A 17,178-nucleotide genomic window follows, 5' to 3' on the forward strand; every position below is an offset into this window, starting at 1 on the left:
TACTTGGAGAAGATCAGTTTGGATTTAGAAGAGGAAAAGGAACCAGGGATGCAATTGGGATGATGAGAATTATAGCTAGAACGAACTTTGAGATAGATGAAGAACTGTGTGTTTGCTTCGTAGACTGGCGGAAGGCATTTTACCGTGTAAACTGGACCAAATTAATGCAGATCCTAAAGGAAACAGGTATCGATTGGCGTGAAAGAAGATTGATCAGCAAATTGTACATGGATCAGAAAGTCAGAGTACGACTGGACAGTGGGGAGACAAGAAGTGTGCAGATTGGAAGAGGAATTCGACAAGGATGCTGTTTATCACCAATTCTGTTCAACTTGTACAGCGAATGCCTTACCAAGGAAGCTCTGGATGGGCTCGGAGACTTCAAATTAGGAGGGCAAATTATTCAAACTGTGAAATATGCAGATGACCTTGTGTTAATGGCTAAGGAAGAAACTGTGCTACAGGGCATGATTGATAGACTAATTGAAATTGGAAGGTGCTATGGCATGGAAATGAATGTGGAGAAAACAAAAGTAATGAAAATTTCGAGACAACCAACCCCAGTCACAATAAAGATAGACCAAAAACAAGTGGAGAATGTGAAATGTTTTAAATATTTGGGTAGCTTGTTAACAGATGATGGAAGGTGTACTTGTGAAATTAAATCCAGGATTGCCATGGCAAAAGCTGCATTTAGCAAGAAGAATCTTTTTACCAGCAAACTGGACTTAAATTTGAGGAAGAAACTAGTGAAATGCTACATTTGGAGCATAGCTCTGTATGGGGCTGAAACATGGACACTTAGGGCAGTAGATCAGAAACATCCGGAAATAGTGTTATATCTCAGAAGACACAATTCTTCAAGTAATGTCCTTATGAGCATAACTGTCCATTCAGGGCCCACAAACATTGTGCTTATGCTGGGTGAAGTATAAATAAATGAAAGATTAATTCTTTGATAAATTTTGCAGTCAAGTTCCATGAGGGTGTAGTAATATATATCAAATATGTGGTCACCAATATTATAACACTGTTCTTTTCATACCATTTCTGTGATAAATTCAATCACAAGATCTTCCAACAGATCTACGCTTTCCGTGTATGGATTCTGGTCATCCCCAAATCCATACATCATACATCGCAGTTCTTTGGAGAAAAAGCGTTTACGTCCTGAAAGGGTTGCCCCAAGGGGTGCTTCTGCTTCTTCTTCTTCAAACTGTTTTGGGAGGGGGAAAAAACTGAATTTTTATCAGCAGTACTTAATTAGTACAGAAGTGGTCATGCAGTAGTCATAGCATATCAAATTTGGTTTATTAGACTACCAATATATTTTGTGGTTACTCTCTTGGAAGCATTTCGTAAAGTTATCCCTGTAACAGGCCGTGGAGGCCCATAGGGTTGTCAGAGGTTGAGGCTCCCACATCCTCTAGACAATCAGCTCACAGATTGCGGCAAGGCTGTCGGCCTTACGCACCGACTCCCAAGGAACATTCCTGATACTCATTTCTGTTAGAGGCTGAGTAAACCACAGGATTAGTTCAGTGAACATTATATTACTTTACCCCTTATAAGCCTGATATTCATTGAAATATTTAAAAATTCAGTTTCTACCTCACAGAAACTCTGTCTCCATTACAAAAACCAATCAGATAATGCTGTTCTGGGAAATATTCTCTGATTAGTCTGAGAATCATATGAATCACATAAATCTACCCTGTGGGCAAATGAAATTGTTTCTATTGAAGCAAGCGAAACACAGTAATCACTGTGCTTAAACGTTTTAAGGTTAGGGCCTCCCGGTCATTGTGACCACCCTGAAGCTGGATCTGGGCGATTCTTAAGTGCATGAAAGTACGAATTGCAAACTACTGTACATCATAACTTCAAAACAAAGAGTTGATAACGGTATTAATAATGACTGCACAATCAGAGGGTTCATGAACTATAGTTAAATTACATGCATTCAACCTATTTCCTTGTGTTCGCATTACAATATAGTCTAATGATACCTGTTCAAAACTCTCTTCCGTCTGGGCCATTGTGTGCTTAAAGTTTTATTTATTATTGTCAAGAGCAAACAAAATATAACTGTGATGACACGTAAAAATATATATACACTGTAGTGCGGGTTGGCATAAAGGATAGATTCTACTCGATGTTTTAAACACACTTAGGAAGTTCGTAAATGACACCACTTATTCCACAGTGAATAGTGAATCGGACCATTATTATTAATTATTTGCGATTGTTTAAAAATTCACAAAGTAGCTACACAGTTCGTAATTTTCATTGCCATGTCCTGCTATTACCGCCATCTTCGGCATTTTTCGAACTAACCGAACAGCCAATAGATGCAGGGCATGCAAATGTTACCAATTCTCCATGTCGCCGAGGGTGTATAAGCTGGCGATTTTTATGTTTACATTCAGTTATATTGGTCACAATGACTAGTACTCGCGTAAATCTGCCGGTGGATTAGTCGTGGCGTGAACTTCAAAAGTGATGGTTAGAAAAGAGCGGTATGCATGATGTAAGCGCAGGAGTGTGTTAAATTTTTTTACACAATGGGTTAACATAATAATTTTGCAAGTGTTTTATTGTTCAGTGTGTTGTGGGAATGAAGACGAGTCGGAATGAGATCTTAACGCGGCATAACAATGCCATTTGTTCAGCGTGTGGTGGAGCCTAAATTCCTCAGCCGGCGAAGTCTGCATGCCGATGATGGCCAACCCTTAGTTTCTGATTATGAGCTTGAAGCCGTCACAAACAACACCTTAAGCAGTGCTCTGCGACAATTAGCATGCCTTGTACTAATTGCGAATGATATATTTGAGGATCTAAGGAAGCAGCTTGAAGATGTTTCCGAACGATCTAAAAGGTTACGAAATCGCATCGAGTCCGTGGAGGGGAAAGTTACGGCATTTGATCCCAAGAAGGTGACAGTTCGTAAGTACATTTACGATTCAGCTTTGGGCTTTCTGATTTTATGTAGTATGAATTTAGTAGTTAGTATTGGTGTTTTTCCGTGTAAGAAAGAATGTACTGGGTCCCCTCGTATAGGGAACCCGAAGAACCAATTTTACAAATTATTGTGGTTTGTCTTAGTCCACTGGGCACTAGTCCACACATTTAGGCGTCTTTAAAAATATGTCTTTGCCGACGACTCGACCTGATCCGGTATTATGTTTGTAAGTTCCGTTATAAGTAAAGACCCTCCCCCTGCTGTTGCACTTGTTGGGCCTCAAAATGTAGGTCTACATTTGCATGAAGACATATTTAAATATAAGTATTTTTCACGCTTGAATACATTTATTGTACTCTGTACCCTGTTAAACTGGCGCAATGACAGAACGTTCAGTCTAATCGCGTTTAAAAATTATAATGCAGTCTCAGCATTGCATTCACAGTGGAAATGAAAAGTTCGTATGTTTACTAGAGACAGTGTGCATGATTGAGAAACCCCACACCTGCGTGCACGTAAAAATTTATCCACACGTCTCTGTTGAAGTTAGTACAGCTATCACAGTAACAAAATTACTCAGATTATTAGATAAACTTCCAGACCAGTTCTGGGAACCACCCTGCCTCCTAGCTAGTGCCAGTTTCCTCGAGGGTAAAGCTGCCGGGGTGTGGAGCTGACCACTCACCTCTCAACTCCATATAGTGCCAAGGCCAGGAATGGTGGAGCTATACCATCCTTCCCCCATCCCCGTCGCATAATGCTTAATAAATTAAGAACAGGCACAACTTTTCCTTTTTTACCACCAATGATTTAACGAATTCACCGAACTAGTTACGAACAACATGCAAGAGGAGCGGAAAATACCAGACTGCCTAAACAGCTTTTAGCATGGAAGCCAAGAAGGAACAGAATTTCTTGACCATGGAACAGATTATATGAAACCACAGCAGGTCACATAGTTTGTTGCTTGACAGGACGATTGTAATGTAGAAGCAGGGGAATTCTAAAGTATTATGCTGATAATATTATGAAACATAACTATCCTCACCGTTTTTTTTTCTTCTTCATAATTCGTATTTAATTTTTGCCGGATTAACTGTGTGTCCATGCTTTGAAATTGGTATTATAGTAGGTGTGTATTTTCGAAGTTGGAACTAGGGTGCATTTGACCTACTCTCCTGCCTTAAGGAACATAGCAGTAGGAACGAAGGCTTTATACGTGTATGGTCTGATCAGAATTCTTTATTGTTTTTTTTTCATATGCATTTGCATGAGAATCGCTTTTATTCATGATAAGACCCGTGCGATATGTACGAGTACTGCGTAAGAGGAGGCTGCGAAAATTTGCAGCATGTATAAGAGATGTAAGTAAAAATATAAATCATGTGCCTAAGCACCACTTTATAAAGACATGAGGGAGCGAAGGTAAGACTGTGGCATTAGATTGAGATGAACGGCTAAGCCTAACACTCCTGCCGCCTTAACATCAGGGACAGAATCCTCGAGTAGATGACGTGGTGGCGAAGATACATCCAGCCCCTGCCAGTAACCGAATCCGGTCTCCCAGTTCGAAATGAGTCTCCTTATTGAGAAGTTGGGTCTGAATAAGACATGTACGGAACATGTAAGATTTGAGGCTTTCACGGCGGTGACTATGAAGAAAGCAGTCTTCTGGGATTTGGCACCGTGTATATGTGGTGTTAACCGACGTTTCGGAGGAACNATTGCGTTTTAGGCCATATTATTCTTGCCTCCAGATCCTGGGAGTAACGAATGAAGAGTTCGAAGAGTCATTAAGTAAACAGAGCTTAATTTAAGCATACTTAAAAATACATTTGTAGAATATTCAAGTCGCAACTACATAATCAGAATTGGCTGGAACAAAATGAAAATAAACGTGAGTGTGAATGTTGCAGGTCAGTACGGGTTGGTTTTTTTTTTTTTGTTGTTTTTTTTTAAGCCATCCTTTACGCTCCTGCTATTAAATGTTAATATAATTCCAATCAGATCCCTGTGATATTTTTATGTCAGCAGTCGATTAGTTTTTGATTAATCATTGTGACTACCTAGTAGCCCAGACTTGATTTGCACGAAATTGAGAAGTTGCCGTACATAGAGTGCAAGCAATCGTGAAAATTCATGTGCTGATTCTGGCGGCCTCAGCATTTGAGAAGACGGGACAGAGCTGGTTGGCATAGTGGCAGCGGGCCTGGGCCGGTGCTCGGTTCGAATCTTGGCCGGTACATCGCTTATACTGACTGAGATTTTTCCAGGTTTTCAACAGTTCCTCCAGGGCAATACCGGGATAGTATGTCAGGCTGCGATCGCGTCCTTCCAAATCCCTTAACTTTTCGTCGTTCATCCAACCTAGTCGTCGCTGTACAGTCTAGATAAGAGTTTTTAAACCTATTTCAACTCATGGCACACCGAACAAGGCGCTAAAATTGTCGAGGAACATAATTTTTAAGGAGAGATTTTTATGATTAAAAACGCATAATAAGATTATGTTTAAAAAGATCAGTAGATAAAATTCTAATCATTGTATTATTTTTTTAAAATTAAAGTTGATTTTGGATTTCCACAATTTTTTATTCCTCATTTTTTCTCGCTTGTCGACCTTACCCCAAACTCCCGCTGCACTCTGCGGTTCCTTCGCGTCACTCAGTGTGCCGCGGCACACCGGTTGAAAATCGCTGGTCCAGATGCCGACAGTATCGTAAAATAGAACACCAGAAGGTACGGTCAAGTTGTCCCTGTGCGTAACTTAATTAAGCACTACGCCACGAAGACATGTGGGGGAGTGCATGTATATACCCACGTATTCTTGACCTCGGCACTAGTTGAAGGTGAGTGGACAGCTTCACGCCTCGGCAGTTTTATCCCCGGAGAAAGAGCCCCCGGTCCTCATTGGATAGGAGGTTGGGTGAACCCCAGAGCGGGATTCGAACCCCGACCCTTCGGTCGTCCAGCCCATAGCCAGTCGCCATACCGACTGAGCTATCCCGGCTCCTCGGTTATCCACATCACACTAAGATATCCGTATGACAGCGATTTATTATATCAGTTTCCAGTTCTTAGTGCAAGAAAAAACACTGCGACCCGCACAAAACTCTGTTCGACGCATATTAATGCTCAGCTGTTAATAACACGCTGCAGTATTAATTTTAATATCACATACATGGTAAGTCCCAAAGATAACATATTGCAGTAGTAACAAAATATATCAGAATCTAGACTGCGGGAGAAATTGAGGTTTTGAGTTCCATAGCCCTGTATGTATTTGCAGTTTTCCACTATTATGCCGTGCCACTATCTGCTACATCTAGACGCGGAAAAATGAGGTGGGACCTTCCCAAATTTGGTTTAATGTGTATCTAAAAATTTTGGAATTCCGTTGCCGTTTATGATATTGTGCCCGAATTAATCGCTGATAATTGAATAATCTGTTTCAACATAGACTTATATGTAGTGTGTATTATTCAGCCAGTGCAGATATTTTTGCCCATTATCACTTGTAGGTGTTTTTGTGTGACTTGTAAGGCAGGATATGGATTGGATTTATTAACGCCTTGTACACACCAATTTGAACTGCATGCAATTACAGCGCTATTGCTGATCTACACATTGTACAGTTCACCGTTACAAACGCGCTAGGGTTCTCAGTCTTCATTAGTCGTATCCTGGTAACGGAATTACGAGTACAATAGTCTCTGTCACTTCAAATCACACTTAAAGTCTTCTTGTCACAGTCTAATTCCTTTCCTGCTCTTTCATCCCAGTCACCTTAGACTGTCATCTCCAGAACTCGACCCATTTTTTAACAACTACTAACTCAACTGAACTCTCTCAACTTCTGACAACAACTAACTCAAACGTCAAGTCGAAGTCGAAGTCAAAATCAAAGTCACATTGCGACCGACGGTCAGTCAGTCAGTCAGTCAGTCTTGGTGTCGACCAGATATTTATTACTGTTTGACAGTTACGGTTTTCGACCTTCTTTGACCTTGTATAACCCCTCGGCACGGACTACGAAGAAAAAAACATTTCTATTGTTGAGAAGGCTTGTTCACTGATCTGTTGCCTAGCAGTGATCATCCTATTGTTACATGCGTTGGCTCCCGCGGGAATGTATTTACCGAGTCGTCGCCTAGCAATGGGTCTATACGTCACACTATTAACAGTTTTTTATTACAGTGTTCATGGATCAGAGCCTGGCCGGAAAAGATGAATATGTTTTTGTAATGTTCTGTTTGTGACCAGAGTGTACCGTCACGAAAACTGGTTTTCATCAAGATACAGTCAGTCCCATAACTGGCACTATCTTATTTGAACTGAAGCTCGTGTGAGTGTATTGACATACTGTGATAGGCGCTCAGCTGGCCAAAAATACCCCCGCTTATTATAACAGACCTACCCAGTAATGGATTAAAAAGAGCCCTCTGCTGGACTCTGCCCTATAAATATGCTGTTTTTTTTTTTGCACCGATTTTTAAAAATATTGTCTACCTACACGCTAGATCTCATGTGTGGTTTCTTTTCTTCAAGTTTTATATGAATTTCCCATGTATGCTAAGTGTCCTGCCCGTGAATGCTAACATTTTAAGTTGCATATGAGACGGCGAAATAAGAAGAGAAAACGAGTGACGTACAACAGGATGCTGCAGTAATAACATCATCGTCAACGACTTGAACATCTCAATAGTAATTTTCAGTGAATGCCTGCTGTTGTGTATCATATATTATTTCTTACTTAAAACTTCATAACACAACAATCTTTTGCAAAAGTATCTCCTAAAGCTACTTACACGTATTATTGATTGTTGTGTTGTGACGGTTTTCAGTAAGAAATAATCTCAGTAGTATTCAACAGAGTGAAAAAAGAAGCTCGCTAGCGAATAGACTCGGGGTTCGATTTCTGGCGGGGGGAAGAGATTTTTTTATTGTCCATAGCATGCAGGCCTGTTCTGGGGCCCACCCATCCTCCTAATCAATAGGTACCGGGAACTTTTCCCCGGGGGTAAAGCGGCCGTGTCGTAAAGCTGACCAGTCACCATCTAGTGCCGATGCTAAGAACGGTGGAGATATACAGCCACTACCTATAATTCTTCATGGCGTAGTGCTTAATGAAATGAACACAGGGATGACATAATCTTTTTACCGTACTCTGTATTGCTCAGCTGCGAACCATGTGCTTTTGTAAGGAGCAGAACTGGGCTAGGCTTGTTGCTTATGTGTGCCTGAGATACGTAATTACGAAGTACACGGCGCAGGTTTTCTAACCGTCATGGGAAGGAGGGCGCCGTGAAGTAAGAAAAAAAAATAACTCGTGCTTTGAGCAGCTGATCGGAAGTGGTAACGGAGGGGGGGGTTAAGAACCTCTCTTTTTATTTTAGAGCTCTTAGAAATTGCTACCAACGTGTTCCGTTTGGTTGGGGGGTGTGGTGGTAAATGGAGGGGTTGTACTGATAGGGAGGGAAATATTTGCCCTCCTGTAGTTAGGTATAACCGTCGTCAGGAAACGGTTAGTCCTACGTACAGTATGTTGCTGCAAATAATGGAACAGTGCAATGAATTTCCGGTATAGCTGAATATACAATACAGCTTATTTATGTAAAATTACTGGCCTTTTTTAGGATTTAACCCTTTGAAGTCTGAAACTGATCAAAGCAATATTAAAACAGTTCTTACCTTAGAGAAAACACGGTGCGTCACAGTTACAAAGACCATTCGGTTAATGCTGGCAGGAAAACTGTGGCTCTTTCTTTAGAACATTACACGAAATGCGTAACAAGGAGTTTTAAGACGTTAAGAGTCACAATTAGGGCTGGAACACACACAGAGACATCGGTCGTACGACGTCCGTACGGTTCATGTCACAGAAAGTAATAGAATATAAGGTGTAGTCTTAGCTTTCATACGTGACGACATGCGACATCTACCGTACGACAGTCGGAGAATGAACAAATGTATTTGGTCGCTCAAGTGTGAAAATGAGGTCGTACGGCAAGAAAAAAATCGTACGACATTTTTCCGTACGACCGATGTCGTCGTGTGTGTTCCAGCCCTTACGTTACGACTGGAGGTTTATCATCATTCAGTTTCATCTTTTCGCTAAGCTCCTTGGGACCCACGACCAGTATTTTCATGTTCAACCGAACACTTGAATTTATATTCCTTATGCAACATCCACTGTCACGAGAGGATGAGTCTGTCTTTTACAATTGCTGCTGGCTTCGCCAACTCAGTCATTCTCGGGTCCAAGTCCCACGGGACTTATGACCTTATTTCACTGTCACAGATTCGAGACTCCCCCAACCTAAAGGGCCAGGTCCTCGAATTTGTATCCCCCAGGAACAGGGTAGCCCAGTTATACCTCTAAGCACTGGATGTTCTAAGTTCTAAGAAATAACCGCGTACTTTCCTTTTATTTGACGCCGTCCGGTTTCTAGGTAACGGCTCGGCAAACACGTTCCTGCGGCAACGGATATACACATAACAGTAGAAGAATTATTGTACCCGTCGTTTTCAGTGCAGTCCGTGTCATATCAAAGGAAAGTAGACAATTAATAATTCAAAGAACCTCTTGTTGCCTGTATATTCGTTGCCACGGGAACGTGTTTGCCGAGCGTTTCCTAGTAACAGCCGATTCCCGGCAACAGTAAGGGGGTACACAAACAGATACATAAGCATACAAGGAAAGTAGGCGAAGGACAGGAACTATTGGAGGCTGTTGTTTTCTCTGCGGTCCGACCCGACATTATCGAGGAGTAGGAACAGTAGTAGCTGTGGTCGTGACGGTTGTGTTTGTGGCCCTGTCCTTAGACTTTAACAAACTTGATGAAGCTGAGTCGTTGAGAAGCTGATAATTCTCAGCTGGTCAGTAAATTCTGCCAGCTTATATGAGCCCTGAATATTCATTTCTGGATCCTATTCCAAGCCAGTTCAGTCCAATGCATTTCTACACATTCATCATCACATTCATCATGAGTTATATAGGTCACTCGGAATCCACAGTTTTACTTTACTGAAACGGCAGATTACAGCGAGAGCTGGGTGGTTGATACGTGTAACTAGGGGTCTCTTGAATGACCTGGATGCCACAAGAAGACAGAACGAATACGTGTGATCAGCTTTCACCAGTTACGTAAGAGTTATGCATAACGCTTGCAACTGTTTATGGAAATTCGCAGGATTTAAGGCTCTCACAGCGATTGTAATGAAGAGCTCATGTGATATGACGCCATCTAGTCCGTTTAAAGTCAAGCGACGTTTCGGAGGTACTTGTCGCTTCCATCTTCATGCAGAGCAAGTTGCGCTTGCTACCTGTTCCATGTTGGTTTCTTGAGTGGCTTATCCTTAGGCGACATATTCTTCCGAAACGTCAGTTGAATTTCAACATTCTTCACAGCGTTATATCCCAGAAGATGGAACGCTTTATGGAAACTTGCTTGGTACAGGGAAATCTTTAAGAGCTTCTCTTCTCACCCTCTGTTTGTTTTAAAAAGGGGATAATAACCCATCTGGACTTTTTTTTGTAGTGTCATTTAACGGTGATCGTATAAATGCTCAGTAATTGTTACTCGTACTGGAGGGGTACAGAAATGCATCTCCCACGTCATTCAATAATCCCCTTTAGTTCTTATGTATTTAACATTCAATTGGTAGTGTTACAATTGATGGGGATGTGGAGTGGGTTATTCTTCTGTTTCGAGAGGGTGACACACATGGGAAATTGTTCTGATAACATCATGTAAATTGAATGTTTCAGTGTTCACCACACTTCCTGTAAATGTAGTATACATTGTTTGGTGATAGGTGCTGAAAACACTTGGATATGTGACCACAGGATCTCATTGCTCGTATACTCTTTATTTTTTATGTTTTCGTCTTATGAACATGGTAGGAAAATATCTTATCAGTGTATGAAGTCTTCGAGTTTTCGTTTGTGGTTATCGATTTGCCTAGGAATTTGATTTATGCTAAAGTTTTGTGAAATTCGTCGTCACGTACATCATCATCAGTAATCTGTCAAGACGACAGGTCCACAGTCTCTTCCAAAACAGTTCCTCCACTTAATGCGATCTAGAGCTTTCGCCTTCAAATGACAGTATCCTCTTCTGTCTCCAAGGTCATCCAGCATCTTCTTACGTCTTCTTGTCACTTCTATCCGCCCCTCTATCTTTCCTTCGATAACTTCTTTTAAGGCAGTTTCTGCGTAAATACGTACATAGTATACAATACATACATAAAAATGGCATTCAGTTTTAACAATAATAATAGGATGAGGAGGAGCCGGGTCAGTGTGCTCAGTATAGCGACTGGCTACGGGCTGGACGACCGAGGGGTCGGAGTTCCAGTCCCGGTAGGGTCAAGGATTTTTTTCTTTTTCACGTAGTCCAGACCGGCTCTGGGGCCCACCCAGCCTCCTATCCAATGGGTACCGGGGGCTCTTTCCCCGTGGGTAAAGCGACCGGGGCGTGAAGCTGACCACTTAACTCCAGCTAGTGCCCAGATCAAGAAAATGTGGACCTATACATCCACTCTCCCACACGCCTTCATGGCGTAGTGCTTAATTAGTTAACCACACACCTTTACCTTTAATATGTATAATAATAATACATATTTTATGTTTGAGTTAAAATAAAGGTCACCAAACAGAAATAAAAGTTCTCTTAGGACACAGAGAATTTGTGTCTAGGGTTTTTGTACGTGTTCGTCTACGGAGTGCCAAAGCAGAAAATGAAGTAGGAAGTATGTATTTATATACACTTTCTAGGCCTCTAAATAAATATAAAATCTCATAACGCAGCTTATAAGCATTATTCTGTTGCATTTTTATTAAACTTTTAAAGATGATTTACACGTATTTAGTAGACAAGAACAGTTGCTCGGAAATCCACTGTAATATCAGTGGCATACTTTCCTTATTTTGTAAGAGGAATTATGTGAATGTGTTATTCTGAGCTATGAGCATGTATAGATAGCCTGTCTGATTGTTTAGCCTGTTTTCCTTGTTTTAAACTGAAATGTTAATGTTCTGAGTGAGGAATATACAGCTTTTTCTTACTAGCTTTACTTTACGTACTTCTTTTACAAGGCGTAACGACCACGCGCACCACTGTGTGTTTGTTGTCCCCGCAAATAATACTAGTATTTGGATCTGTTGACTACTTTTCATGTGTTCTGTTATGAACGGTGCGCCATTGGAGACCCTCTCGCCTGCGTACTTCTCAGTTCTGTAGCAGAATCTTGGAATTCATTTCATTTGCGTACATGTGAATCCGTCATGTACACCATACTGTCAGGTACGCAAAATAAGTTGTAGAGAAGACTCCAGGTTCGTGAATGGCTTACGGTGATTCGTACAAAAGCTGTTACGTCACTCCACCGTAAAGGTTTGCGGTTTGCTTGTTGTAACGACATTGGCAGTTGCCACCAAAAACTGAATTCGTGTACCGTAAAATCCGCCTCAATAGTTCCTGCTACCAACTATTCTACTTTAACAATGGACGGATGTGATATTTTATACTACTGCAACCAATTTCATCTGACAATGGAAGTCATGGCGTCACTTTATGACCGTTCTTCCCATTTCTGCCACGTGTGATTAAGTTCGTGACAAGAAAATGGATCAGAAACCTTGACAACTCTATTTAGTGCAATAATGTTCAACAGTATCCGAAAAAGAGATATTGCAGAAGGTTGCTCATCTATACATGTGTGTGTGTGTAAATCACCGACTGTCGGTGTCTTGTTATTGTTATCAGCCAGTCGTTTCCCTTTAATCGAGCTGTTTACAGAAGCACTTGATATAAACATGTTTCGCCCTAAATAATGGCTAATTTGATCGTCATCTTATGTCATTTAGCCACTTTTGGTACCAGATATAGTTTGCGATGTTTATCCTTTAAATATATATAAATGCAACTGTGAATAAACTATACAAAACTATAATTTTGCCTCTGGTTCTGTATGGATGTGAAACTTGGTATCTGACATTAAGGGGGGAACATAGACTGAGAGTGCTTGAGAACAGGGTGTTGAGAATATTTGGACCGAAGAGAGATGAAGTGGCAGGAGGCTGGAGAAAACTGCATAATGAGGAGCTTCATAACTTGTACTCTTCTCCAAGTATAATTAGAATGATCAAGTGAAGGAGGATGAGATGGGCAGGACATGTAGCACGGACGGGGGAGAAGAGGCATGTATATAGGATATTGGTGGGAAAGCCAAAAGGGAAGAGACAACTGGTAAGACCAAGGCATAGGTGTGTCGACAATATTAAAATGAATCCTGGAGATATAGGTTGGGATGGCATGGATTGGATTGATCTGGCTCAGGATAAGGGACCAGTGGAGGGCTCTTGTGAACACAGTAATGAACCTTCGAGTTCCATAAAATGCTGGGAAATTCTTGAGTAGCTGCAGATGTGGCTTCTCCTCAGCTTCATAAGTAAGTAAGTAAATAAACTGTGAATAAACTCTGTGAAGCAGAGTCTTTCTTTAGAAACTAACAGTCGCGTAATTGGTTAAAAATGTCTCGCCATATGGAATTCCAAAGTTCATTACAGCGTTCCAGGGTCCTCCACTGAGCCCTGTCCACAATCCCTGCCACACCATAACATCCTACAATTTTAAGATCTATTTTAATATCTTCGTCCCATCTGTGCTTAGGTCTGCCTTCAGATTTTCAGACTAAAATCGCATATATTTCTTCTCTTCCCCAGACGTTCGCTGCACATTTCGTTCTCCTTGATTTGATCACGCTAATGATATTGGAGAAAAGCACAAAACTGCGAAGTTCGTTGTGTGGTATGGGTTTGCGGGAGAAACCAAGATTCCATGGACTTGATTTAATGGCTATGTCTATAGCATAAATTTTTACCTCCTCTTTTATCTTAGTTCCACGACTCTGCATGCATTATCACAATTATTATTGCATATCTTCTTGTTACCTCCCATCAACATAGCTTGGTCTCAGGCATTTAAATAGCTGTAGTTTGACTGACATGGGTTGTCCGGTGATTGGGGTTGGTTCTTTCTAGAGGACCTAAGTAAATGTCTCCCCACTCGCTTGGGGATGGAGACAGATGTCTGGTCTAGTGGTCAGAGTTCCTGGCTACAGATCCAGAGGTCCTGTTTCCATTTCCGGAGCTACCAGATTGTCTGAGTAGTAGTGGGTCTGGAACGGGGTCCACTCAGCCTCGTGAGGATAATTGACGAGCTACTTCAAGGAAATAGCGGCTCCGGTCTAGAAAACTGAAACTAACGGCCGTGGGGATTCGTTGCGCTGACCACGCGACACCCTCTGTCTGCTAAAGTTGACACTAACTTCGCCGACAAGCAGCGGTCGCTCGGTCGGTATAGTTCTCTCGCGGACTAAAACCGTGGAGTTTGTTGTTTGTATTCTATGGTTTTTAGAATAGGAAAGTCCGGTAATTCTGACTGTCCACTCTTGTTTATGAGCGGTTCTAGCTTGTGTTTCGGGACAGTGATAGAAAATAAAACACCACTCGCATTGAGCTGCAAGCCGATGTGGCCAGAAGCATGCATGGATTTACCGTTGTCGCTCAGTGGCGACGGAGGATGTGTCATTCAAGACACGGCACACGTCATAGGAAATTGCAAATATACTGCACGCCTATGCATGGGCAATACGGGAATGTTCGTGCATTTTATCAACAGCTGTGACCTCCACACCGCCTGCGTATATCGTGACACAAGGTTTCTTTAGACATGCATACACAGTAACACTAAATATGATCGTATGACACTACGTCGCAGTGGCAGCGCACTGCTGTATAATAATACTGCCAATCTGATACCAGCATCGGAAGATTCAGTACCCCAACATCAAGTCCCAGTCAGTTTAATCATATTCACTTCTTCATAACCGAATTTTGTATGATCTATTTTACTGTTATTCTTTTGTCACATTGGCCGTCCACGTGACGTCTTTGCCGAAAACAAAACTCTGCGCTCAGCTTGCAGTTTTGTGATACAGTGTTGCTGATTTCGGTCTGAATATTGAATCGTACAATAGTGTCGACATCAGAGATCCAGATCTTGAATCCTCTTTTAACAGTCTGCCCTCGCAGTATAAGAGAATGCGTGTACAAATACAGGATTACTACAAATGATTAATTCCATTTCAAAACACTGTGTTTTCCAAAGTATTATACATACAAATATGATTGAGACCTGGAAACAACCGCAAGCTCACCAAGTTTGCACCGTGGTAGCATGAATGCAGTGCCTTACAAAATGGCAGCGAAGATGGAAAAGAGTTTCTGTGTGTTGGAATATGCGAGATGTTCGTCTGTCATTGCAGTGCAGCGTGCATTCAGAGCAGAGCACAGAAAAGAACCACCATGTAAACAGAGCATTATGCAGTGGTATCGGTAGTTTAAGGATTCTGTTTGTCTGCAGCTCGTGTAACAACTGAAGCCGGAAAATTATGGCAAAATATAGTGTTTTGAAATTGAATTGATCATTTGTAGTAACCTTGTACTTCTGCATTGCTCACCAGCCTTTGTAGAAATCGCTATCAGTAATAGTCTCAGTACAGTTCTGCTGTTAATAGGTTACTTCTTATCAGTTCATTATCATAATGATCATCTTAATCATGCAAAAATACATTCTGAGAAGAATTCATGTATCTTCTATCTATGGAATCCTTCCCTTTACGAAAATGATGCAGGCAAGAACTATAGATTAGTAAGTGACCTACTAGGTAGGGGCACTATGCTACAAGCCGGAAGGTCGCGGATTCAAGTCCCGATGAGGTCATTGAATTTTTATTCAATTTACCTATTCCATCCAGCTGCTCTATGGCCCTGAGGTTGACTCAGCCACTAACAGAAATGAGTACCAGGAATATCCTTGGGGTTAAGGGGCGGCCGGCGCGTAGGGCTGACAACCTTGCCGCCATCTATGTGCCGATTTTCAAAAAAATGTGGGAACTTCAACATCCCACAACCCTATGGGCCTTCACGGCCTCTTATAGGGATACCCTTACTTACTTTACTTTTACCTAGTAAAAGTAAAAAAATGTAAAGTAAAGCTATCCATGTAACAGGCCGTGAAGGCCCATAGGGTTGTGAGACGTTTAGGGTCCCACATCATCTAGATAATCGGCTCAAAGATGGCGGTAAGGTTGTCAGCCTTACGCGCCGGCCGCGCTTTACTCCCCAGGAAAATTATTTAATTAATACCTGGTTCTCATTTCTGTTAAGAGGCTGAGTCGACCCCCAGGGCCATAGTGCGGCTGGAAGGATTAGTTCAATTGAAAAAAAAAATCCATTGACCTCATCGGGACTTGAACCCGCGACCTTCCGGCTTGTAGCATAGTGCTTCAACCACCTACGCTACCGCGTTTAATGTTGCATTTATGCGCCCAGTTTACCCGAACATGCCTACAGATTCAGACTACGTTTCATTTGTCAAATACGGCCTCAGCATCTCGAACCATCGCCATATTTGTAATTGCTAATATTCAGGAAATGGTGCTCGCAGAATTTGTGCATGTACGTAATCTGGCTTCTACAGAATTTTTTCTAATGCAAACTATATCCAAAAAGAGTAAAATTTTCCCCTGCGCTTAATTAAGTTCCAAGCCATGAAGTCATATGGGGGAGTGGAAATATAACTGCACCCATTCTTAACCTCGGCACTAGATAAAGGTGAATGGTTACCTTAACGACCGGCCTCTTTTTATTCTGTGAAAGAGCCCCCGGTACCTATTGAACAGGAGACTGGATGGCTCCCAGAGTTCTTGTGGACACCGGCGAAGAGGAAACCCTCTGCCCCTGCCAGGAATTGAACCCCTCTCATCCAACCCCTAATCAGTCTTTACACAGACACTGGTTCATTAATTGCCATCATTTGGAAAGTTAAATGGAGCTTTGGATTTCACATGGCAGCTATGCTGTTGTACATTTGAATAAATGCCTCAGTACAAGTTGCACGTTTTCACACAGCATTTCTGCAGCATAGTTTGAGAGTTTTTCACTACAGAAATTAACATACGGCCAGTTTGATGTTATTTATGATAGGGAATGTAAAATAGAAGTTCGGAATGGTCTCTGGTGGTATGATTTGTGAACCAAGTTTACTGAAATTCCGTCTGGAGGGATAGACAGACGGACAGGATACGGTAAGAAGAGTTCTGTCTACTAGGATATAACGCCGTCTAGTCTGATGAAAGACGATATTTCT

General features: G+C 41.6%; 2 protein-coding genes across 3 annotated transcripts in view; one reads left to right on the top strand and one right to left on the bottom strand.

Annotated features, from left to right (window-relative positions):
- LOC111875425 (transcription initiation factor TFIID subunit 13) overlaps nucleotides 1-2,299 on the bottom strand; it is a 5,415-nt gene extending 3,116 nt beyond the window's left edge. Inside the window, exons 1-2 of the mRNA XM_023871669.2 lie at nucleotides 2,010-2,299; nucleotides 1,046-1,216 (exon numbers count right to left, since the gene is read on the bottom strand). Coding sequence (XP_023727437.1) covers nucleotides 1,046-1,216; nucleotides 2,010-2,039 — 201 coding nt within the window. The 5' untranslated portion in view covers nucleotides 2,040-2,299. The remainder of the gene's footprint in view (nucleotides 1-1,045; nucleotides 1,217-2,009) is intronic.
- Nucleotides 2,300-2,488: 189 nt separating this feature from the next.
- The window catches only part of LOC111875418 (mucin-5AC), a 194,925-nt gene continuing 180,235 nt past the window's right edge, over nucleotides 2,489-17,178 (top strand). For both annotated transcript variants that reach the window (XM_023871658.2, XM_023871659.2), the window contains exon 1: nucleotides 2,489-2,946. In XM_023871658.2, the coding sequence (XP_023727426.1) occupies nucleotides 2,658-2,946 (289 nt within the window). In that variant the 5' untranslated portion in view covers nucleotides 2,489-2,657. The remainder of the gene's footprint in view (nucleotides 2,947-17,178) is intronic.

Source organism: Cryptotermes secundus, unplaced genomic scaffold, assembly GCF_002891405.2.
Source record: "Cryptotermes secundus unplaced genomic scaffold, Csec_1.0 scaffold115, whole genome shotgun sequence".
In the NCBI taxonomy this organism is placed as follows: domain Eukaryota; kingdom Metazoa; phylum Arthropoda; class Insecta; order Blattodea; family Kalotermitidae; genus Cryptotermes; species Cryptotermes secundus.